Source organism: Periplaneta americana, chromosome 15, assembly GCF_040183065.1.
Source record: "Periplaneta americana isolate PAMFEO1 chromosome 15, P.americana_PAMFEO1_priV1, whole genome shotgun sequence".
Taxonomy (NCBI): Eukaryota; Metazoa; Arthropoda; class Insecta; order Blattodea; family Blattidae; genus Periplaneta; species Periplaneta americana.
The window spans coordinates 48,906,676-48,933,393 of record NC_091131.1 but is presented as its reverse complement, the minus strand read 5'-3'; the positions used below and the strand labels follow the sequence as shown (position 1 = coordinate 48,933,393).

General features: G+C 34.6%; 1 protein-coding gene across 2 annotated transcripts; it reads left to right on the top strand.

The window, feature by feature from the left end:
* The first annotated feature begins 656 nt into the window (after positions 1–656).
* On the top strand, positions 657–26,447 carry Roc1a (Regulator of cullins 1a). Of its 2 annotated transcripts, XM_069847086.1 has the most exons (5): positions 658–818; positions 1,009–1,036; positions 1,177–1,298; positions 13,239–13,324; positions 25,949–26,447. In XM_069847086.1, exons 1-5 carry the CDS (start codon positions 726–728, stop codon positions 25,959–25,961), a joined length of 342 nt encoding a protein of 113 aa, XP_069703187.1. In that variant the 5' UTR covers positions 658–725; the 3' UTR covers positions 25,962–26,447. The 2 variants fall into 2 exon arrangements, with proteins under 2 accessions (XP_069703186.1, XP_069703187.1); XM_069847085.1 differs by lacking the exon at positions 13,239–13,324 and having other exon boundaries at positions 657–818.
* Positions 26,448–26,718: the final 271 nt, after the last annotated feature.

The window sequence follows — 26,718 nt, the reverse complement described above, 5'->3', positions numbered from 1 at the left end:
TAGTTCTTTTGCTACTAATGTTACCCCTCCTGTTCTATAAAGACTAGTTACGTTCCAAGTGCCAAATCTCAAAACCTTATTCCTTTGCTGTGGTCGTGCCAGAGAATCAGTCCTATTCCGAGGCTTACTGTAGGAATTCGTAACAAGTTGTTTTTTACGGTGATGGGTTGTTAGCCCTTCGCCCAACCCCCAAGCTGGAGGACCACCCCTTATCGGCTGTCCACGACTGCTTATTCAATATATTCGCAGCTACCCTCCATATCTGGAGGCCGTCTCCTCTATCCGCAACCTGAGGACGCGCCATGCCGTGGTGATATACATATATATTACAAACTCTTTGTCTCTAACGAAATTGGCCATACTGATTTCAGCGTTATCTGATTCCAGTTTCTGTGTCGCCAATGCAGCGGTTTCTCCGCTAGATCTGAAGTTTTTCAGTGTTAGTTTAGCGCCTTTAGCGCGTGAAATAAATTAAATTTGTTTTGCTAATATAGAGATTTATTGGATATTTTTAGCAATTACAGCGGCAAGACATCACATTTTGCATTGGCAGTATAGCAATTTAGCGACAACTGCACTGTTTCATAGCTAGTTTTTTTAAGTTGTGTTGGCGACACTGTCCAACTTATACCAACGTAGAACGAGGTGTTCGGCTGAGAGGGGTCTTTCAATTCTCACAGGTGTAGAGCCTGGAACGTGCTATCTGCTATTGAAATTTTCATAAAATGGCGTCAGCAATGGATGTTGATGATGAAGAAATTGAATTACCTACTTCCAGTAGCGGTAAAGGCGAAAAGAAACGGTTTGAAGTAAAAAAGGTAATTGTATGATTTTATATCTAGTCAATAATTAACTAGTTTTATTATAAAACTTTTGCCATGTTAGTAATTGTAGCGTAGCAGATTGCTTATATACTGCATTTGTTATGAAAATGTTTAGTCATGTAGTCGTTATAGCGTAGCAGGTTGCTTACATACTGTATTTAATACTTGAATTTATTCTTTACAGTGGAATGCCGTTGCTCTCTGGGCATGGGGTAAGTTATTTGAGATATCAGTGGATCATATTCGTTATCTTTTATGAAGATAGTAGAACAATAGGTTTTTGTCAGTCATGTTTGCATGTACAGTATACTGCTCAGTATTGTTATATTATTCCTTCATATTTTGTTGACAGATATTGTTGTGGATAATTGTGCAATTTGTCGCAATCATATCATGGATCTTTGCATAGAATGCCAGGCAAACCAAGCATCTGCAACAAGTGAGGAGTGTACTGTTGCGTGGGGAGTCTGCAATGTGAGTAATTCTCTTGCATTTTCTTTCAATTTATTTTATAGTTATACCTATTGTATTATTTGGGCTGTTTCATTGCATTTTTTTTTTAAGTTTTATTGTGCAGTAGCTGCATTTTTCTTGAATAGTTTGTGTGTCGAAGTTTTGTGTACGTCATGTTGATGCTTAGTAGAAAAGCTGATTCCATGAGAAATCAACACAATTTCATTTAAAGGAATAGCTACAGGAAAATTTATTGAACCCATCCCTCCATATTAATTTAATGTAAATAGGCTGTACTCACTAGTAAAAGGTAATTACCATAATTTTTCTTTATGTAGGTGTGGATGTAGTAAGATAGGTTCGTCATATACAAATTTGAATCGGTGTTAAAACTGCATGTACGCATAAAAAAAAGGTAACTGTGCCCTCTATTGAGGTTGTTATGATAAAAACAAAGAATGTTTCTTCACTAATACTGTTTATTTGAGATCGAGTCATCGTCATATTGCTCGTTTTGTCACTGTTTATGCATACATATTGAAATTTCTAACACAACACACACACAAAGCAGAGTGCCTTAAGCCTTCAAGTTCATCTGATATCATTATTCTTGACATTTCCAATTTGAAAGAGAGAAGGAAATCTAATGGTACTCTTACAGAAAAATACAGTAGGAAGAACTTCATCGAATATAATACTCAAGGTATTTAATGAACTAAAAACAGACAACGAATGACGGAAAATTTCAGAACATAGTTACCTCCCTTCCCCTATACTCCCACACCTAGCTTGTATGCAGCTACATCATGGCCGTCTGCGCTGGTGAAAGTGGGATTCGGGACAACAGTCCCGACGCGTAACACATAAAAGTGGGTTGATGGCAGCCCAGACTCGGGACAGCAGCCTCAACATGTATCATATAACAATGAATGCAGGGTCGCATACATTACATGTATTGTACGTTAATAACATTGTCAATAACATTTCATGTGGTGATCTCTGTTATATACGAATCTGCGGCAGATTAAGTTTGCTTAGTTTAGGCTTTCATCATGACTTGCATAGGCTATAATGTGAACTGCATCTCCACAAAAAATTCGTTATACTGTAAATACGATTTTCACTTCCGAAATCACCGAACTACCTCAGTACTAGTTTCACTGTCAACATTTCCCTGTGACTCCATCATCAGTAAGTACATCAACCACTGCCTGCTGGATTGCATCCTATAGCTGCATAAACTGCCTGCTCAATCAATGATATTTTGCCGCTAGGTGGCAGGCAGTGCCCACTGCTATTAACATCAGGTTTGTTCCAACAAGCGGTTCATGGATCAGTTCATGTACGGTTCCTGTACCATCTTATGCGCATGCGCTAGTTGAGCATCTGCTATGGAATTGAAACTGGACTGGATGCTGTTGGAATGCTTTCGCGGATCATTATGTACTAAATCCAGAGATTCTATAACTGTGATCATCTTTATCTTTGCTAAGAATGGGATGCTTATTATTATCGTTTCGCAGCTAATTCTGATTGCAGAAAATAGAATTTCGATCATTTTCTATAAAAATGATGACAAAAAATATGGAAGGCAAGAATTCCGCTAATTCAGTGTCGTGTACTGGAGGACTCTCATCTAAAAATAGTTATTATTTTTTTTTTTTAATTATTAATATATGTACGTTATTTATTATACTTTTAATCAAATCTGCATGTCGAAATTGTAATGAACTATTTCAATACCCAAATAATTTCCATTCCCTTTCTTTTTGGCGAAAATTTAGATTAAATCTCTAGTTATATTATTCGTCTGTACTGTCACTTTTCATCTTAACCTCACTGATGTGAACAGTTGATCATCTCTTTCTTCAGTATCCAGGAGACGTTGGTGAGCTTATGCGCATGCGCGTCTCGCGTACTTTTCTGTACATGCCTCAATCCGCGGACTGTTTCTGACCGTTCTGAACCTGTGTCAAAAGCTTGTTGAAACGCCAGACTGCAGTACATGTTTCCGGTTCAGGACTGGTTCGGATTGTGTTGGAACGCTTTTTATGTACTGCGCATGCTCACGATGGTTACGGACGGTTCCTGACTGTTGTTGGAATGAACCTATTATCAGCATATGCAAAGTCACCACCTGCCATGTAGAGGCTACTAGTGCATAAGCGTTGATTGGGCAGGCAGTGTAAGCAGCCAGAGGATGTGAGCCAGCAGGCAGTGACACCAACACAAGACTGAAACCTAAGCAGCTTCGTACAAATCTCACACACATTCGTGGGTGGCATCAGTTTGTCTCATTGGCCTCCGCGCCACAATCTCCAAGTCACGTGATTTTGAATGTGTGCCAAAATCACCAAGCAACGTGGATTTCCATTCATTCATACATTTGAAAACATATTATAATCATTTCATTATATTGTATATCATCTTTCATATTATTAGATGGTTACAAATATTACTCAACTGCCAATTTGTCTTGAATGAGCTATGAAAATTTTTGGTGTCTAAAATAAAATATCATTCAACTAAATAATGATATTTTGCTTAATATTATAGACGATAAAATATATAAACCTAAATTGTAATGAAATTGTAGAGGGGATGAATAAATAATGTAAATTACTTATAATAATTTATAAGTACACAATATAAGTTGCAGGCCTATATGTTGCTTGTCTTTGTTCGGTCTTTTACTAACGTATTTTCGTCACTCCTATAACAGATATACCTATATTTGAATAGGCCAGAATTACTTTCTTTTATCTCCATATGAGTCCATGTTACAGTCACGAATTCTACACTATGCTTGCTGGGAGTTTTCATGTGGGAACTATGTGTACAACTATAAGAATTGCACTGTACTTCCAATCAGCTGTTAGAAGTTTTTCAAAAGAGTTCCATCTAACTTCACTAATCCCTAGGACAGAAAGTTTGTATTTTATTATTTCTGCTGAGCTAATTTACCTATTTGCCACATTGTTCTAACATAACAGTATCTGATTCATGTATAGTATTCCATGCTAAGGATCGTCAAACTCGCACCGTTCCAGCTTATTTTCATTGATTGGAAAGGAAGTAAATAAATTTGAGATATAACAATTAAATTGGCCTTCTGTGCTTTTATGATCCTGAGTCACATGGCTCTAGGACATTTCCTCACAAAAGTTTCCTGCTTCGCTTGGGACAGTTGTGTCTGTAGGCTTTTGAGACTAGAAGTCGCTGATGCCTAGTGTGAAAAATAGAAATTAGATTTTAGATTTGTTGCAAAGTTCTGTAAGACCTTCACAAGATAGTTAAAACTTAAACAAAGCACAGAACTGGATTAACAGGAACATACAAAATGCAACAGATTAATTTCATAGAGACTTACTCCTTATCTCAAATGTAATATCATCTAAATGTAATGAGATTAAAACTCATATTCTGTGAGTTTGGGAGTAAATATGGTGGGTGAAAGAAAAGTTCTATTTCTCGTACTTCCTCATTTCATTATTTCTCCACTAACACTGTATCTTATTGGCTTTAAATAACATCTGTAACATGAAGTAGTCGTAAAATAAAGAACTGCCACATTTATTAGGAAGGTTACAGGTTTCTTTTACGCACATTTTTTTGGTTTCTGCATAGCTTACAATATGAGAAAAATATAATAACGTGGAATGTTACCAAAGATTAAGAAGCACTCTGCAAAATCTTACACAAGAATGCTTTTGCTTTACGTTTTCTCATACAGAGAAATCTATATTGACTATAATGTTAATATAAGCTTTTGCGATCATTTTAAAATGTTTGGAGTTCAGCTTAATGCAAGCATAAAAGTTAAAAACAGTTATGTGCTTCTGTAAGAAAAGTAGTAATTTTATTCACTGCATTTTTTTCTAGCCACTGTTCTTAAAATCCTGATTTTCTTTTGCCTCTTTTTGAATACTATGTTCAATAATATTTCATGCAAGGGAGGAGTAGGAAGGATTAAAAAGAGCATTAATCTTATAATTTTGAGTATAATTCATGTAATTTTAAGGCTGTTTTGTTTGATTAAGGAAGCTGAAAGTAACTTCATTGTTAAAGTCATTGTACAGGTTTACCCCCTATAAATATCTCAAATATACACATTATTTATGTAACTCCGGTCATAATGCAGACATACATCCACTTTACACTAACTGTGTGTCCTAAGTGTCCAAAGGATCAGTATGTCCTCCATTTTCTCACACAAAATAATGTATTGCCAGATTTGGTGTGACATTCGCCTCAGTATTGCTGATGTAATCTGTTGGAAAGCATGTTGCACGACATCCTTCAAATTCATCAATGGTGTCGTACCATTTCTGTGCAGCGATGCTCTTGATGAAACCCCACAGTGCATTGTTGCAGGTTGTGAGGTCAGGGCTGCAAGATGGCCAGTTGAGAGGAGATGGTAAAGGTTGACCCACGGCCAATCCAGAGTTGTGGAAGCATCTCATTGAGATACTCACGAACGGAAATGGCATAATGGCCATAATGAGTCACCCATCTTACCAGCTGCTCTCGATTGGCCACCTCACAGCCCTGACCTCACAACCTATGACAATGCACTGTGGGTAGTATCGAGAGCATTGTTGCACAGGAACGATATGATCCACTTATGAATTGAAGGATGCTGTGCGACGCGCTTTCCAACAGATTACATCAGTACTGTTGAGGCAAATGTCACACCGAACCTGGTGATGCATTATTTTGTGTAAGGAGAATAATGGGGGTCATGCTGACCCTTTGGACACACATTTAGTGTAAAGTGGATGTATGTGTGAATTATAATCGGAATTACATAAATAGCATATATATTTGAGATATTTATAGGGGGTAACGGGACTTTGTGCCCACTCTGTATACTTTATTAAAATACATAACTTATGAATACAGTAATTACAATTCTTCTAGTCGACAATTCTTTAGGTAAATACTGTAGGCCACTAAACACAGCCATTCTAATGTTGATTGATCCTCACAAACAGAAAAAATTGTGTTCATCAGTGAATGAAGGTGGTGATTGATGCTTGCTTACTCGACACTCCTTGTAAGTGCCACATGATAAAGTACGACTGTCACAATAAAGTGATGCCGAAAACATGACATGTCAGAGGCATGTGCAAAAAATCAATTCAGAGTTGTGTCCTAAACACGGTTGTTAGAATAAGCAAATATACAATTACGAGTAAATATGAGTTAAACACAAGTTCCTAACTCCAGTAAATGGTAATGCAGTCAAAGCTGGATTTAGTGAACTCGGTTATGGTGAACACTAGATATAGTGAATTTAAATCATTGATCCCAATCCACATACATTACAAATACCGGTATATGCTAAAAAAAAATTTGGTTTAGACCCAGTTGTACAATCGTGGAATAACTCTTGTAATACCTATTCACGGGATAGCCTAACTATAGAATAAATGGAGTACCATGTTGTATGACATTCGTTTATTCCAAGGTTATCTATTCCATAGTTAGTAGAATTGGAACAGAGGCTGGCAATACTTTAGATGGTGTTTATAAAGTGGATTATTTTCTGAACATATTATCACTATTTTGTCTGGAGGTCGTTATAAAGCAAGCAATGGGTGGGGGTGCATCATTTTGCAGGAAGGGAATGTTCTTTCCCATGGATGGGCAACTCGTGCTCCCAAAGTGCTAAAAAACCTTGAAAGAGAGAAAGGCAGACGGAGCCAGCCGCAGCTTTTACAAGTTGTTTGTAGTTTCGCTGCAAAAGCGACTGTGCGCTCTGACGGCTCATGCAGGTGGTCGTGATATCTACTCCATGATTTGAATTTCAGAATGACACATGGTAGAATAATTATAGTAACTTTAGACAGACTGTATCTAAGCACACATAACAAAATTATATTCCCTAGCTTTGTGAATTAGTTTAGTATCGGAAATACCAACTGAATACAACTTTTTCAACATACAACAAACATAACTGCAACACTTATTTATTATTATACTACTTGTTAATATTTTTATTATGTCTTATTTGAAACATAGAATGCGAGAATTTACAAGTATTTATACATTAAAGAATATTTGTAAACAATCGCAAATTCAAGGAAGTATTTTTACAAGTCACGGCAGATGAAATAAACTTACTTCTAAGCTCTTTCTGTACATTGAGAGCTTTTACACTTCTTTCTTGTATTAAACTCTGACTCAAGCACATACAATATAAATTGAAACAAAGAATATATTTAGAAATTCTGACTTAAGCAGCATTACGAACAGTTCGATTCCTGATTTCGCTTGAATCTGAGTGGCATGCTGTTCTGTACATTTATCAATTTAAGCTATAAACTTTGAGGATCTTCTATCGGCTGTAAGCCAAAAGGATTTCAAAACATCTCGATTCCTTGTCAATTGTCACTGTTTCTCCAAACTTACCAGTGAATTCTGCTGTAGGGCTTGAAGTAGGGTCTTATATTTGATAAGAAGATTTCCTTATCCCTTTTCAAGATTGTTTACAGTCAAGGAAAGTGAAGTTGTCTATGTTCTATATGATACTGCCACATTTCAAATTTATTCATAAATGGTCTTAGCTAGTCTATCATATGTCGTGCAATTCTATAACTCGCACGCAAAACGTGCTAACGATATTTGATATCAGTCTCGTCTTGTTGATATCCCATTTTTAACTTTAGCTATTCTCAAGCAGATGTAGACAGTATTTCTTTACTAAAACCTTCACTGTGTTTATTTGTAACATAAAATGTCATGCGCAAGAAAGTGTAATATAACATAATATAAGCTTTACCTCCCTTGTTAATAAAAAGAATCTTTCTCTTTCGACTCATCACTGAAGGGAAATGATCTGGGAATTATATTGTTTTTCACTTAAAACGAGCCACCACTTATTGCAGACGTGAGCAAACTTGCTTCTTGTAAGAACCGCATACAGATACAGAGTCCGTTCTACCTGCACTGAAGTTGTGTCCATACCTTGAGAGCACGAGTTGCCCACCCATGTTCTTTGCCATGTTCGTGTAATTGGGGATGAGGAACTATTAGAGCATGTCCAGATACAAGATACTGATAATTGTCTTTATGAGTAAGAAGAGGCCGTATGCTTTTTGTTTGTTAGTGGTGTAAAACAAATTCACCTTTGGGCTGTCAGGAACAGGTTCTTTTCTGCCCCAAATGTTGCATTTGACGATGTTGACCTTACTAGTGACATGAAATGTGCTCTCATCACTGAAGAGTCCAGAAATGCTTCATTACCTTCTGTTAGATCAGATTTCAGTACATAATTCTATACCAACTACAAACCATCTTATCCGCATCTGTAAGGTGTTGGATGGTTGATACTTGTACGTCTTTAAGTATGAACATTTTTGTAACACAGCACAGTCATGTGGAATACCATTTTCCTGAGGTGCATGTCTTGTTGACCTTTGTGAACTCCAATTCTCACTAGTTTCTATGATAGCCTCAGATACACGTGGTTGACTTGTTGATTTTGACATGCACAGAATATCCACTCCCAGCAAAGTTCTTGTGCCACGAGTAAATTGTAGGAATTGTGGAAGATTCATTGTGATACTTCGAAGTTGTGTAGCAGACTTCGTTTCTTTGAACCAAAACGCACAGCAAGCATGTTCTGCACCTATGAAAATAGTCATCTCTAGCTCAACTGCACAGAAATGCTCATGGTGATAATATTAGTTGCCATAGTACCTGACACTGCGCGTCAAATGCACATCAAACTTGAAATGTTTTGCTGCATTTTGTGACACTTCAAAGCATTGTGTATGTCCTCTAAATAAATATTTATACTCCTTCAAAGTTGCAAAGTTCTTTCAAGTAACCAGTCTTAACATTCCTTTAACCACTGTTGCAACAAATATCTAAAACTAAAAGTTTAAGTCAAAGTTGTGTATTTGATATAAACAGTATACAATAGAACACCTTTTTGACGATCTGTGAAGGATTACTTTTTTTTTTCCCCCTTAAATAGGAGTTTTCCATAAAAGGGGCTTTATATAAAAATTAAGGATACACTGGAAAAACGAACAATGTCACATTTCCATTAAGGGTGAGATAATTATTTATTTCAATATATTACTGCAAAATTGATTGGTGTTTCTACTAGAATTGAAGGAAATGATGAGTGTATCCGTGGTTTTAATTCTTCACCACTTTTGGTAACAATAACACTGAAGTTGGTAATAATACAGTGAATTAGATAACGACATAACCCTTAAAGGAATTGTGACATTGTTCGTTTTTCCCGTGTACCCTTCAAATGGGAAGGAAAGGCTAAAAATAACTAGTAATAACGTGTGTTATATACTAAACATTATAATTATTTAATGACCGGTGCCGTGGCATCATGGTCTAAGGCATCTTGCCTAGGACTCGCATTACAGAATGCTCGCTGGTTCGAGTCCTCATGGGGGAAGAAATTTTCTCATGAAATTTCAGCCAATGTATGGGACCAGTGCCCACCCAGCATTGTGATACACTTGGGGAGATACGATAGGTAGCGAAATCCGGTTGCGAAAGCCAGCTATAACAGCTGGGGGGTTCATCATGCTAACCACATGATACCTCCATTCTGGTTGGATGATCGTCCACCTCTGCTTTGGCATATGAGCGTGAGGCCAGCAGCTGGCTGGTCAGTCTGGGTCCTTCACGGGCTGTAGTGCCACGGATTATTATTATAATTATTTTATTAGATCTATAATAAAATTATTATTTACAATACATTTCATATTCCTCATAATGAAGTAGTTGACAAACCATGCCTTTTTGCCATAAATGTGATAGTGTTATTTGAGGATTAACCTCGACATCCCTTATTATTTTAACTTTCAGTCTGATAGTTAATTTCTTCCAGTCGCCATTATAATGATCCATAAACAACATAAACTAACAAAAAAAAAAAACAAAACCTGGAAACAGGACCCACATAACTCACGAGAACAAAGCAAGCAAAATAACCACTCTGTGAAAGCAACATTAAATAAGACCCTAAAGAATAATGGTACCATATTACTATCGATTGAGATGCACTATCAAATATGCTGGTACTATTGATTATTGAAAGTCGAATCACTAAGTCCATTTGAAAAGTATTCCTTAAAAGCAGGGTGTATCTTAAAGAGGTTCTTTTAAAAACAGGACTTAATTAACTTACATTATTCTTGTGGTAATTTGGCAGGGACTTGACAGATTATTCCTTAAAAATGAGAATGTTAAAATTGGGTTTTACTGTATAAAAGCTGATTTGGTGGTAATTGTCTAGGAAGAAACTATCACACATATTGTTCTTATGCTTACCTGAACTCTCAGTGTGTTACTATCCAAATCTTGCTGGTAGTGTATTCTTGTAGTTCTTCCACTTGGACAGCAAATGCCAGAATTACATCTTTTCCTCTTTACTGCCCCTATTTAGACCAGTAAAAGACACTGACGTAAGCTGTAACCTAACCTAATTTAACTCCCTGCTACAATAACACTTCATTTTCCGCAAAAAAAAAAAAAAAAAAAAAAAAAATCATAAAAATAGTGGCGTTTTCAGTTACGGTCCTACTCTAAATTTGGTGAACTCATGTCTCTAAACCCTCAAAGACATGCATTCTAAAAATGTAGATACAGTAGACTCTTGCTAATCCTGCCATTCCTAGCTCAGAGGGGTGCTGGATTACTGAGAGTGCTTAAATGCCATTAAATTTCATGTTATATATAAGCTGTGCCAACCACTTGCACTTCAAATCGAAACTAAAACATTTCACATGTGGCTGGTGCTTGTCACGTCTCCCATTAAACTCATCTCCCCACAGTTTTGAGTAGGAAAGAAATGTGTACTGCTACATTGGTTTCTTCTGGACAACCACAAATTTGACTAAATGAGTTTGCACTCTTTCATTTACATTTTTCAGATCTCAAAAGTATTCAAAAATTAAATTTCGTATTTTTAGCCCAATTTTTAGATGACAGATATAGTTAATATGGTACTGAAATGTAATAGAAACTGTTTGTTTATGAAAATCATTCCTGTTGGCAATTTAGAATACTAATTTGGAATATGGCATAAATTAGTTTTTGAAATGTAAAAGTTTTATAAAATTGTAACATAAACATCTTTAAGGGACTGAGTAGCCTGAGCTTATGGCTGTTTTGTGTAAGTAAAGAAATTTTGCTATTACTCTTCAACTTTTGAATCTATCAATTTGCAATTTTTTACAGCATACACACAATATTTGCAGGTATATTTGGTTTTTAGATTATTTTTCTACATCATATATTTGATTTTATAATAAATTTAAAACTGAAAAATATCAATTAAATTTAAGTTAAAAACATGGTTATTTTAGGAACATTTATGTCAGAAACTACTGGGGCTAGAACGCTGAAATTTTGCATACTCCAATTTGATATGATAGTGAAGAAGCATGGTGACTTTCACGTAATTATCAAATTATTATGGATTTTACAGCCAGAAAAGTATGGAAAAATATAAAAATTTTGAAATAATTTCTTTCAGGATGGAGTATAATTTTTTCTATTGAACGAATATTCTTAATGTGATGAAAATGGTTGCAAATATATTCAACTGCGTTGAAAATATGCTTGAATTTTTAGGAACCTGTAGTACAAAGGGTTTCTGGGAAAAATGTTTCTAAAATACCTGTGTCTTTTTGACTTAAATTTTACTATTCAAGTTTTAAATGTTTTATAAAATGGAGTATATGAGGTGAAAATCAGGGTTTAAGCCACAGTCGCATTTGTCGCATTTTGCTATTCGGCTTCTAAAAATGCAACAAACTTTCAATGCAAATGTGCAAAAATGCGACAACTACATTAGACTTGAGAAATGAAGATGGTAATGGAAAAAATGAAATCAGATATGTGTTTGAACTAATGCTAATGACTTGGGCATGTTCAAAAGGTATTGAGCAATAGATATTCGGGAAAGGATTTCAAAGAGTTGATGCAATTCATGTAAGTTAAGTGAACAATTTCTTCTAATTGATTTATATAATTCCATCACATACTGTAAATTGTGCGCGAGGTTTTAGTTGCACGAATCTTGTAAAAACTGGAATTAGAAACTGCTTTTCAGTAAAAAGAGTTAGCACTCTGCTAACAATAAATCTTGAAGAGTCTACTAGTACAGAATTTCAATGTTTAGAGTACCCATAAAATAACGTATTTTAATGTGATGTAAATTGAGCAGTAATTGATTCTAAACATACCTACGACTAATGATATACTTATATAAATATATCTAGAATGTGATAAGATGAACTGAAAGTAATAAAACTCCAAGAAACAAATTACATAACTTATTGTTTCTGCGTACTTTGTAATTTTATATTTCTGCACAATTATTTACAAAATTACACAAGCAATTCGCAATTTGCAGAAATATAATTTTTCATTTGTCCATTTTTGCAACAGTTATTTATTTTCTACTTAAACCCTGGTGAAAATATAATCTAAAAATCAAAACATACCTGCAAATATTGTGCGTATGCTGTAAAAAATGTAAATTGATAGATTCAAAAGTTGAAGAGTAATATCAAAATTTCTTCACTCATACGCAATAGCCATGGGCCCAGAATACCCAGTCCCCTTAACACTTGAAATTCGTGAGAGGGAACTAACATTTTACTTGAAATAAACACTGAAAAGATATAATTCGAAAATTGAAATTTTTAGTTATTATTATTAAGCTGTATCAGTGGAGTAAATTAGGTAAAAGCAACTTTTCAGGAAAAGTACATATTAAATAATATAAAAATAAGAGAAGACAAAGGCAGAGTATTATACAAGAGATGTCAAAATGCCTTATTCAAAACATGAGAGAAAAGAACTTCGAAATTTTAGAATTTGTTTTAATTAAGTTCCTGCTCTGAATGGTGTCTTGTCCTATTTTTATATTGGTTGTGTTTTGTGTTGATTTCCACATGGTTGCATTGATTTCAGCATGCATTCCACTTCCATTGTATCTCTCGCTGGCTCAAGACAAGACAGGTGTGTCCCCTGGATAATAGGGAATGGGAATTCCAAAAGTAAGTGCACAAGAACTAAATGTTGACTTAACACTGTGTGCCCGTTAAATAACGAGACTCTAGCTGTACTATAAATAGAATTGGACAGAATACTTCTTTTTCAGTGGAATCAAGCCTATTGTTTTAAATCATTTTTTTTTCTGACATTCCAGTATAAAGCTGTCAGATCTTTTCTGTGATTAAACTTTTAATATATTGGAAGATCAGTCATTTATAGTTTTTTTGACCATCTTACAGTATTTGCATGTAGCTCAATAAAAAATTCCTGTTTTGTATAAATGTTCAGCAGTTTCTAATCTGAATGTTGCTACTGCTTCTTGGACAAAGTAGAATATAAGTGTAACTGCTAATGTGTGCCCTTTTCAGTGAGCACAAGTGTGTTGCAGCAGCTTTATTAGTTCCTACATAGGTGCTGTTTGTGTTAGTGTCTTAAATATAAAGCAAAACAAGGAACAGTGATAAAATCGTATGTTGAAGTTGGGAGATATGTTTCTGAAACATCTGATCTTACGATGTATTGTCAGACCATCGGATCTATGCCCCTTCAGCACTGTCGTCGTTCTTGGAAAAGTTAACGCCTCTACTCACCCCATTCCACCTGTTTCTCTCCCACTACGTCAAACAGCAGGCCACGAACCTTGCCGAATAGGGATGTTGCCAATCTTCTGTCAAACAGTGTCATGTCTCTTGAATATTGCTTATAATACTGTAAGGTTAATTATTACTTATTCATAATTTAATTTAAGTAGGTGTAATGACGCTGATTGACTTATGCAAAATGCTATTACTTGCTTAATAATATTTCTTTCACCACTCCGTGCTACAGTATTCATGTTGAGTTGACAACAATGGACTGCAAGTGCAAATAAACTGTCCCGCAAGAAGGCTCAAAATTATGAGTAGTGGGGGAGAGAAAGAGAGAGGGATAGAAAAGAGAGAAATAGGAATACAGGGAGAGAAATGAATTGCCAAGGCTGAAAAGGAATTAAGGTTCAGTTCGCATATCTTACAGGGGCACAGATCCGATGGTTGGACTATACAGAGATGACTGCTTATCATATACACACGTTCCTAAGTGGTTTGCACATTTTTAAGTTTATATGAAGTCAATGGAAGACTTTCACAGCTGGTAAGATCTGTTTCTGTTCATATCAGTGAAAATGTAAAGAAAAGAATAGTATACTCGTCAGCAGCATAATACATATTATTTATGTAGATGATTGCATAGAAATACCAGAAAGAGGAACCAGAAAATTAAATTTTTGCCTGAAAATTTAGTGAAAAACATTTGTTTGTATTACATACTACGTTCTTTGACTTCTAACGAGAGAGACCAATAAAGTTAACACAATGTCGAACATGTTATGTTTGCCAGATTTTGAATTTGTGGGCTTCTGTTTCTAAGATTGAAATGTAGATAGGCTGTCCAGAAGGATATGATTTCTAGGTTTAATGCTGTTCCCTTTAGATACCTGCTGGCATATTAGAAAATTTAAGGGGCCATTTTATTGGAGGTAAATAAATTAGTCATCTTGCTGTAGAAAAAAATTTGTCGTGTAATTTAACGGGTACACTGTGTATATGAATTTTTAGTTTTATAAAATATCTGTTTTTTATGTCCCTTTTTTTAAAGATTAAAAATGGATATTATGGATACATAATTTGATATGTGGAGTTTGGAAGCTGTTCATTAAACTTCAGTTGAGAACAAATTTATTTTGAAGAAGAGCACAACATTGTTATCTATTTGGCTGTTCGTATCTTCTTATCCAGCCTTTGTATTTCACTCACTGAGTTAACCTACAGCATTGAATATAAGTAATAATGTGTTTAAAACTCATAGTCTTTCTTTCCAACCTAAAATTATAATATTTTTTAAACCTGTGTCCTTGTGGATAAGTTCCGGAAAGGAAAGAAAAATACTATAATGGTACAAAGAATGTCCACTGTACACAAAAGTTACAGCAAAAAGCAGTAAGTTGATAATAAGTAGTACAGTTCTGGATTCATCTGTTTTGCAGACTATGGTGGTCTAGCATAATTACATTATTTCATGTATGCATATTGGAAAACTCAGAAAAAGTATCAGCTGCTTAGAAGGCTTTCCAGGAACAACAGAAAAATCGTGAATAAAAGAAGTAGAAATTAAAAAAATTATAAATATCATGGATGTCTGTGCTGTGACATTAAAACTATATGTAGTTGATGAGGTTTAGCTGATTATCAGAACAAGGTGTAATGTAGATATCACAAGAAGAGGAGAATAAGAGAGTAGAGATTACCAAAAGATCTGTGAATAGATAAAAAACAAAGAACATTGCATTTTGGGAATCAGAAAGTCTTGAACATTATGTACACAATGAGTAAAATCTGGCGAACACGTGATTTTTTTTAGGAAATCAAGACCTTTTCCTACTTCCCTCTCGTGTATTTTTCACAGAGATGTGGATTAAAAATTCAGGCTGTGTCAGCACTGTAACTGCTATTTACTGACACTTCTTCTAGAAGTATAATACTGTAACAATGAATAGTCGGTGTTTTCACATATTGGAACAAAATCTCTGCTTCACTTCTCGTAACGCCCTTTTTGTCATTAAATCATTCAAGGGATGGAAAAGTCATTATGGTCAGTCAAAAGTGATTGAATATATCTTCCCCACAATCTCAACATAAAAAAATTATGTAATGTATAGCCTATTTCACAAGGTCATTCTGATATGTCTTACGAATACCAAAAGAAAGATTTTCAACACCAGGTTTGACATATCATTTGGATATCCACGCTGTGATATTTACAGTACATGTAACAAGTTTCAGGCTGACCTCAAAGTTTATGAAAATAAAGTCTCTATTAACATTGTGTCTTTTCTTCTTGTATGTGAACGTATACTGTACACTCGTATACTCGTAGAATGACACTGTATTCACTTTGTTTCTGTGTTTACATACCAGCTAGGTCCGGTCTGCCTTCTTAGCTTCATACAACAGTGACATATGATGCTGAATGTTCCGGCAACTCTATTCATTCTTTTTGCCATGCGCAGTTTAATTTCGATCACTTTTTGACTGACCATAATGGCTTTTCCGTCCCTTGAATGATTCAGTGTGGTTGAGCACACTTTCGAAGACATCATCAGATTTTTTGTTGTGATGATTATGATGCTTGTCTCGTTGATCTTTAGATGGCATACCTGTAGACTTGAGAGAGTTTGTAGTACCTGAACGCGTTTGTAGGAGATCCCATGCAAGGAAATAAATGCTTTCAAACACACTGCTATTTCATCCATGTTGTTAGATTTAACAGCCTTACCTTATAAGAATACTTCCTATAATGTAATTTAGCTGCTCCAGAGGGATATTTCAGAAGTGTCCCTCATACAAGGAAGTAAGCCTATAATTTCAACAGTCAATGAACTTTTGTTTTTATATGTGAATTTATTTTTATGACTACCTACTGTCTCTTTATTACATTATGCATTAATTGTATAAAGCACCTATTAATATTGTTTCCTTAAAAATTTATGCTCATTAAAGACTTGATTTAAATAGCTACTAAGTTATATTATAGCAATTTATGTGGTTTTCGCCTTACCTTATAAGAATACTTCCTATAATGTAATTTAGCTGCTCCAGAGGGATATTTCAGAAGTGTCCCTCATACAAGGAAGTAAGCCTATAATTTCAACAGTCAATGAACTTTTGTTTTTATATGTGAATTTATTTTTATGACTACCTACTGTCTCTTTATTACATTATGCATTAATTGTATAAAGCACCTATTAATATTGTTTCCTTAAAAATTTATGCTCATTAAAGACTTGATTTAAATAGCTACTAAGTTATATTATAGCAATTTATGTGGTTTTCTTCTTTAACTCGATCATTCATTCTCTTCTCTTACATATTATATTACTCTAATAGTTATTAAGTTAATTAATAGCCTATGTAAATTACATGCATTAAATAACATAGACCCTACGACTACATCATAACAAAGTACTAATGCATTGCAAACTCTTTGCTCTTTGCTGCGAGTTACTACAGAAGTAGGAGGGCAGTAGAGTAGGGGACAACTCCTTAGTTGCTGCTCCTTCCTCCTCCCAAGAAAAGCATAAGGAATATCATGCGTTCGAATGCTTATTCATCCTTCTTGCCATGTAGTCATCAAGTGCTTATACAAGTTTTGGCCACTTGAGTGCAATTACGAGGGCCCCCCAGAAAGTAAGTTTCCCTGGCGCCATTTACAAAAGGGAAACACAATTTCATGGAAAGATTTATTGAAACAGATACAGACACCGATATTCTTCAACTACTTTTCAACATATTCTTCACCAGAATTGGGACATTTATCATACTGTGGGATCAACTTTTATATGCCTGTGTTGTAGAAGTCTGCCGCCTGGGATCGTAACCAGTGTGTGACAGCTGTTTGCACTTCTCTGTTGATTCCGTGGTTTGACAGATTTCCCAATTCTGGTGGGGAATATGTTGCAAAATATCTGAACAATTGCTGTAACCGCTCTAATAAATATTTCCGTGAAATTTTGTTTTCTTTCTCTAAACAGCCCCATGGAAACTTACTTTCAGCAAGACTCTCATAATTGCGCTCGAGTAGCCAAAATTTGTATAAGCACTTGTTTTGTCATAAATATGGTGTAAGAAGAAAAAAACTTTATCTGCCCCCATGAGAATGTTTGCTTGTTAGATGAGATTCAGAGGAGATAGAGAAGGAACTGTCCGACTTGCAACACACATCGTGGTAAATTGCAGTTACATATTTGTTTTTATTTGTTTGAAGTTACTCTATATCGGTTCAATAAATACTTGCTTGTATTCAACTGAAGTAGCTTGTTACAATATCCTTTTCACTTGGAGTTTACTTCAAATTGCACAGAGATCTCAGTGTTGTAAAGTGATGCACCTTCACCTGATATATTATTGGCCAATTTTTTGTACATACGAATTATTTCCCCAACTTACAGTAGAGTATTGCAGTGATGATTCTTCTTTTAGATGGATACCTTGCAGCTTGTAGAAATATTCCAAGCATTGTGATCAAGTTATTGTTTTGTAATGTTGAAAATTTCAGCATTAGTGTTGTCTTCTACTTTGTGTGGTGATTGAGAATTTTTAACATAGACCATACATCAATTTGAGAATTTAGTTGGTCACAATTCTTTACAAATCATATGATCATAATTCATTAAGGAATTTTGAAGGGCGTTTAATTGCATTGTCCTGTATATAAATTTTATATTTTTTTCTATTAAATCACTGAAAAATGGAGTCAGTATGAAGTAAAAGATGAGCCCTCATGTTTCAGAATTATCGTTCTCCTTATGAGGCACCAAGCCAGTTATTCTATATCTATATCACCCTGAAATGCACAGAGCATAGTGCAAAGTTGCTCATAGGAAACTGCTTATTGCCACACAATTTCTGTGTCTCTCCTCCTCTCTGTCTTATTCTGCACTCTGTAGCAGCGCACGATATTTGCAGAATCATGAGTGTATTTTGCATACAACACATTTTGAATAGCAAAACTTTGCAAAGTAGCATTTTTTTTTTTTTTTATTAGCGTTTTTGTAGTCTTGAAATAATGCCAATAATACAATAAAGTCCCTTGTATCCGGCACTCAAATAATCAGCAATACCGAAACAACGGCACTTTTGGCTAGGCCCAAAAAAAAGTTGTTCCTGTGAAAGAGAAGAGTCTGATGAAGATGTGAGTGGTTTTCACAGATCGCACATGCCGCATGTTGTATTTACTCTTTATACTGTTCATGCGTGAAAACATAGACAAAAGAAACCCGTTATGTCCCTGGAGTATATCGTCGCTGCCAAGTCAAAATCTGCTATGTGGTTTTTCACAAATTTTACAGGAGAGACAAAAAACATTCTATTTAAAAAAAAAATGAGAGTATTTTCTCGGTATATTTTTATTTATGTAAAGTAAGTTAATACACATCGTATTACAAAACATTATAAATCTAATATTATTTCCGTGGACACAATAGTTTTTTTTAACTATTTTAATCCACATAGCAGATTTGAATTGTCAGAACTGCCACATAGCAGGCGTGTTTCGTGTATTGAATATTGCACTCAAGCATCTATTAAAGCATTTATTTATTAATGTATGTATTTAAATAATTAAAACCTATTCATTACTATATATTTATTTTTTTAAATTATAACATGTTCATTTAATAATTTGAAATTGTGGTTTAGCAATAATTATTCATGTAATCGCATGATTGACTTGAATTTTTTTATATTTGCATATAAATAACATTGGTGTGCATTAAAGGAAAACTATTCCCAAAATTACTTTCATCTTTTCATAAATTCAAAAATCCAATTTTGCCTTTTTCCTTGTTCCGAACAATTAGAATGATACTGCTCAGATTAATTGTTCAGATCAGACCGACTACTCTAACAGAAGAGAATCGAAGAAAGGGTGATATTCTACTGGCATTGAGGACATCTGTGTCTGTAGATGAGAATAGCTATTTATCTTTGCTTATCCTTCGTGGACAAATCTACAGAGGTGATCTATTAGTTGCATATCCTTTGCTTGGTCTTTTCAATCATGAAGGTATATTGCAAGGCACGAATATCTGTCATCAACGTTTTTACCAGATCCAATTGAAACAAAATTATTTCCCTCGCTCTCGTAATTCTAGAAAAATCGATGGTCTACTTATATCACATAATAAGCCGACATAATTTCCAGGACTGTAGCTGGGATGTTTAAATACATCAAGTATGGAATGTACACTGTCTGACTCTATCATCGTATGGGGACAGATTCCAGTACAAGTCGTTCAATTAAGATTTTCTTTCATTGAAGGTTTGACAGCTTACTTGATAGCACCTTGTTTTGATTCTGGTAGCTGCATCCATCAGAAATTAACACTATTTCTTCATATCTTTTATCTAGGTTACTGATGAAATGAGTTATGCAAGAAACAAACTCATTTGAGGCGACATCTCCTTCCTCTCATGCTATACATACAAAAATACTTCCCAATCATTAAGAAAATAAATCGTAAAATCATGAGCTTGCATTTTCTGAGAATAATAAATTCTAGAAATTAATAGTTTTGGACAAAGAAGTACACTTTGGAGATCCATGGTAATGACCAATTTCTTGGCACTGGCATAACTTTTAGCTTTTTGTTTTGCTTCTCTGTTTTCTCGACTTCTTCCTGTATATTGGAGGTATTGTTTTTCACTTAAACCTCCTACTTTATACTAAAAACATTTATCGCATTAATCTTTACATGGCTCATGTATTGAGATCATCAAATTTTATACGAATGTATTCCTAGAAGCAATATTTCCTTCCTCATTTCCTTTACACCATTCCTTATATACCTTGTGCATGTGGAATTATGAAGAAAAGGTACCTTCAATACAGATTCTGCTAGTATTACTTCTACAGTAATGACTTGATAATTTAAGTAGTACTTTCAAACATTTCAGAACTGACTCTGACTTTTCTTTATTCTTCTTCATTGTCACTGTTCTTGCCTTGATCATCATCTTCATCTGCTTGCACCAGCACATCATTTATCCATCTTCTGAAAGTATCTCTACTCAGATCAAGAGTATTTACAAAAAAATATTTCTACAAAATGTCATCTTGATGCAATCTTTATTGTGCATAAAACAGTCGTGGGTTTTCCTACTTCACCATTATCGCCTTCCTCTATCTCCTTTTATAAGGTTGGCCCCATTACAAGTACATGTTTTGTATCTCATGATTTCATATTCCCGAATTCTTCAAATTTTGCTTTTCGCAACTCATTGTCTTTCAAGCATTCTTCCCCTTATACTCTTTTCCTCCTGTTCTTAACATCTTACTAGCCATCCTTTAAATTGTTTTCTGCTTATAATTTTTTTCGGATAAAAATTCTGGACCATTCACTGGAAGTTCATTTTCTTTGGTAGAGATTTCTTCACTGGCTGATACATTATTCTCATTGTCATTGTCTCCAATTAGTAGATTATTCTCTGTCACGATGAATTTTTTTCACCTGTTGTATAATTGACATTTTCTTCATCAATGCTGAAATCAGAATCTGTATTTTCTCTCTCTCTTCCATTCCTGTTGCTTTCCATTGCAGCCAGTTAATCAAGCAAAAAGCTATATAAATTTAAAAGAGTTCTTGGAGATTCTTCCTCTTCGTTTACGTTATCTAATGCTATTTGGATTTCAGATTCTTCATTCATCCTTTCACTTCCAATTTGACTGATAGAACTATCAGGTAGCATATCACTCTTTTCTTGATTTACTCTTTATGTAATTAATGCACACTGTGAAAGTTTAGGAAGTGATTCCAAGAGAAAAGGAAAATCTATATTCCAGTCAGTAACAACAAATCTTGACCAATGACTCGAACAGCTGATGATGATGCTTCACTACAATTATCCTCGTCATATCTTACAGGTTCTCTTTCCGAAATATGGTAGAAATACAGAGCACTCACTTTGATCTTTTACATAAAAGCACTTTTTATTTGAAGCTTTTGTTTTACGCTAAAAGCACGATTTTAAGATCAGACGCTATAAATGAATACTGTATAAAATTAAATAGCTTTTAATGTCCTTTATAAACAAATTAATAAGCGTACTGGGCTATATAATTCACCCTTTAAACGCTATTTCAGACACTTGTCCACCATGTATTTAGCTCTTGAAACACCCCTGTACATTATTGAAGCTCCTACAGATTTAAGGAGTAATAACTTACTGAGTTGCAGCAGACGTATTGGTTACTATTCATTATAATTCCTGTTGTACTGTTTAACTGTATTCCTTACCTTTATGGAAAGTTATTGTACATCCTACTCAGATATTTGGAACACAGTTACGGTCCTTCACAAGCAACAAGTATAAAAAAAGGATTTGATTTATGTGTCAGTCTCAGTTAATATACGATATGAAATGCAAAACGCTTTAAACATAATTAATACAATTTTATATTAAAAGACCTGTCTCGAAAATCCCTATATTTGCACACTTTATTTTTAAAAATCTCTTTCTCACTTTTGGCACTCTATGGAATTATTCCCTCAGTCTGGCAACATGCTCAATTATAGCGTTAACAGAGCAAAATCAAATTCTTGATCTCACATAGCATCAAGAAGTTTAATAGAAACGTAGTAGGCATGAAGAAAAATCTGCTATGTGGAAGGTCAATCCACATGGCAGATGTACGCTTTCAACAACCAGCGCATATACGAATATGCTATGTGGACATTTTCACATAGCAGATTTTCTTTTACATGCAAACACATAGCAGATGTGGGAATCGTGATTTACGCCCTTATGATCGACTTTCGCTACATAATTGATATGTGAAACGATGCAGGTTTAAATAACCTGTTATGTGGTACCAAAATCTTAAAATCCACAATTTCTCCACATAGCAGGTTTTGACTTGACAGCGGCGATATCCGGTAGCATCAGTAACCTGTCACTTGGACCTTGCAAACAATGTGCAGAGACAATGTCTTTCATTTTAACACTTGAACTCACCCATTTCGAAAGGGTGTTGGATGAGTCTAAATACGAAAGTGTGAAATTCTCTGTTCCTACAGTGCGTAAAAATTTCATTTGAGTGATGGATAATATCATGGCTATTACTGCTAAGCGCTGCTGTTGCACAATGGATTCTTGAAACGCAAGCGAAATGTTCTTACGCTCAAATCATAGAGCACTACTTCATAATCTTTGTAGTTGCGACATTGGCTACAGTGCTCTTCACATCACATGACCGCCATTTAAAATTATCATAAGGTTACGAAAACTTTTAGTATTTTTTACGCTATATGTATTACAATAAGTATGAACTGATGAATGTACATTACCATATTCAGTACTAAAAGATTACCAGGTAACAATTGGCATTCATACAGTCCTCTTTGTAGATTGAAAACTCAAAAAAGTTTCATATCCATTGTTCAAGAATTAAAACAGAAAATCAATATCCCGAATTTAAAAGAAAACTTACAAATTAAACCAAACCCTTTAACTCTATTAAATATAGAATATAATCTAAATTTAACAGAAGAAATACTGAAATCAGAAGTAAACACTGAAATGCTGAAACAATTGTCTTTAGAGACAATTAATATTAGGTACCCTCCACAAAACTGGCTTCATTTATACACCGACGGATCCTTGATCTCCAGAGAACAAGGTGCCGGTGCAGGTGTTACGTGCTGTCTCTTCTCACTTTATAGATCTCTTGGATATGGAACAACAAGTTTTGATGGTGAAATCATTGCAAGAAATGAATGTCTCAGGAATCTTCTATGCCACATCAATAAATTTAGGAATGTAGTTATATTGTCAGACTCCAAAGCAGCTATTCTATCAATCGTCTCTAAACACACACCTTCATCTCAAACAGCAGAAATAACTAAAATGCTCTCTCAATTATTATCACTCAATAAAAGAATTTTATTCCAATGGATACCATCCCATTGTGGAATCCTGGGAAACGAGAATGCGGATTCTTTGGCAAAGAAGGGCAGCACTGCTACTTACAGACCTGTTACTAAATCTACGTATTACTCTGTGAAGAGATTTATTAAACCTACATACTTAGACTTCAACAAACAAAATTTGATAACTCAATCCCAAGGGAAACTCTCTGCATCAAAATCCACAGTTAATTCCCGATTTACCACGAAAATCGTCTGTAGCTGCATTTAGATTGGCAACAGGCCATGATTGTTTGGCCAAACACCTGCATAGAATTGGAATATATCAGTCCCCTAACTGCCCATTGTGCAACTCAAACCAAGAAATGGATTCGGAACACCTCAAAATCTGTGCTTCAGTGGCTAGTCATGATAATATCTTTGAAAAATATTGGAGTGCAAGAGGTCAAATGACTTTATTGTCAAACGCCTGGCATTAGAAAACAACAACATATTCAGTACTAAAAATAAACATTGTACGTATTTCAAAATTTTATTTATCTATATGAAAATTACTAAATTTCAACATGAAAAAAAATGTTTGTGTAGTACAGTGTGCCTTTACATAACCTATAAACGAATTTTCCAATTATCCGGCAAAATCAGTTATCTGGCACTGGCTTTGTCCCACAGTTGCCGGATACAAGGAATTCTACTGTATTAGGAACAATTGTTCAACTGATGGAGAGCCTTAAAAATATTTCAAATTTGTATCCATCAGACCCAAGCACAGTCTTGGTTTCATATTTTTAAACACAGAAAAACCTTTCACATACATAAGTGAACCCGAACATGGACAACACTTTGGTTGCTTATTGATAGAGCCGAGGGAGGTCTAGTTTGGAGAAAGTACGATAAAATGCAGGCAATTTCCACTCTGTGTAAAATATGTCCCATTGCCGAGTATTGAACTGTAACTCCACGAGTTTCTAATAAATTGAAAATATTCTGAAGCATCTTCATATCAAGTAAAAATAATCTATAGATAATTCCTCTCGATGTTTACAACCGTGAAAAGCATTTTTAACAAACAAAAAGTTAAATTTCATATTGTGTTGGCTTCATTTTATTACAATGTCACGCTTAGGGAAAATGGCCTCACAAAGACAAATCATGCTTAAAAATTGAATGGCTTTGAAAAAATTGCGTTTCAAAGATTTTGTTAGGATATTGATGAATATGTTTAGTATAATATTAATAAATGTGCTGTAACATGATAATAACAATAATAATACATACAAATGAAAATACCCATAATATAAATTGTAAACAATTTTAATAACGACCCCACTTCCATTGACAAAATTCTGCATATACCACTGTTTCTGCAACATATTATGTTACATTATAATACTTACTTACTTGTGGATTTTAAGGAACCCGAAGGTTCATTGCCACCCTCACATTAAGTCGCCATCATTCCCTATCCTGAGCAATATTAATCCAGTCTCTACAATCATATTTCCCCTCCAGCAAATCCATTTTAATATTATCCTCCCATCTATGTTTCGGCCTCCTCAAAGGTCATTTTCCCTCTGGCCTCCCAACTAACACTCTATATGCATTTCTGGATTCGCTCCTTAGTTGCTACATGCCTTGTCCATCTCAAACGTCTGGATTTAATGTTCCTAATTATGTCACGTGAAGAATAAAATGCATGCAGTTCTACTTTGTGTAATTTGCTCCACTCTCCTGTAACTTCATCCTTCTTAGCCCCAAATATTTTCTTAAGCACCTTATTCTTAAAAATCCTTAACCTCTGTTCCTCTCTCAGAGTGACAGTCCAAGTTTCACAACCATACAAAACAGCCAGTAATATAACTGTTTTATAAGTTCTAACTTTCAGGTTTTTTGAGAGCAGACTGAATGACAAAAACTTCTCAACCAAATAATAACGGGCATTTCACATATTTATGTTGCATTTAATTTTCTCCCAAGTGTCATTTATATAAAAAGATACAAAAAGAGACACATTAAAATGAAATATTCTGAAATTTGTGAGAGTTTGTGCGGTTTATATTGCTTTCAAATGTGTTATTTTATATGTTGAAATTTAGTTTTTCTTTTCAAACTTGTGTGAGACGTAAATTGCATTGTGTAATTAATTTATATGTGTTTATTTTTTTAGGTATGGCCACTGAACAACAAGGTGGTGTGCACATCTGTACATCGAGATCCAAATCATGCTTGGATCACTCATCCAGATTTGGTTAAAGAGAACAAGAGCTGCGATACTGTGTAAAATTTTATTGTTGCAGCCATCTTATCAGTGTTAAATCTAAATATTTAAGCAGCATTAATATAATGTAATAAATCTACAAGAAATAATCTTGCCTTGACATCAAATTCAATGTTGAATATCGAATCTTAGGGGTACGAATTTTGAGTTCACAAAATAAATGTTTACAGGATTGCGGAAATTAACTATTTTCTGAGTTAGTGCCTTTGAATTTTTCTTTTGCAGTATTTTTCGTCATTGAGTGTCATTTTGTAATTAGCAATACTTAACACTCTTGTTCGAAAATAACGTGGCTGATTATAGATACTTGTGGTTGGGAGCTCTTTAAGATATTATTGTCTTATTTTCAATGTATATAAATTAATAAATATAACCATTTTACCTTGAATTTAGATTTTGACTCCATATTCTTCCCTAACTTCTTGCTTCCTAACATATCTACGAAACTCTTTTAGTTGAGAATTAGAAGTATGAGGCAATGCTTAACTTATACAGGCTTAGATTAACACATTCCTTGATAATTTCTCGCCAAGGGGACCAGGTTTCGATTCCTGGGAGATATGAGCCTTTTGTGGAAAATCACTTTCCATTTTCATTTCACTGTCCTAGTGTCACTATCTGATTCAAAGAGATGTGAAATAATTATACTTATGATTGAG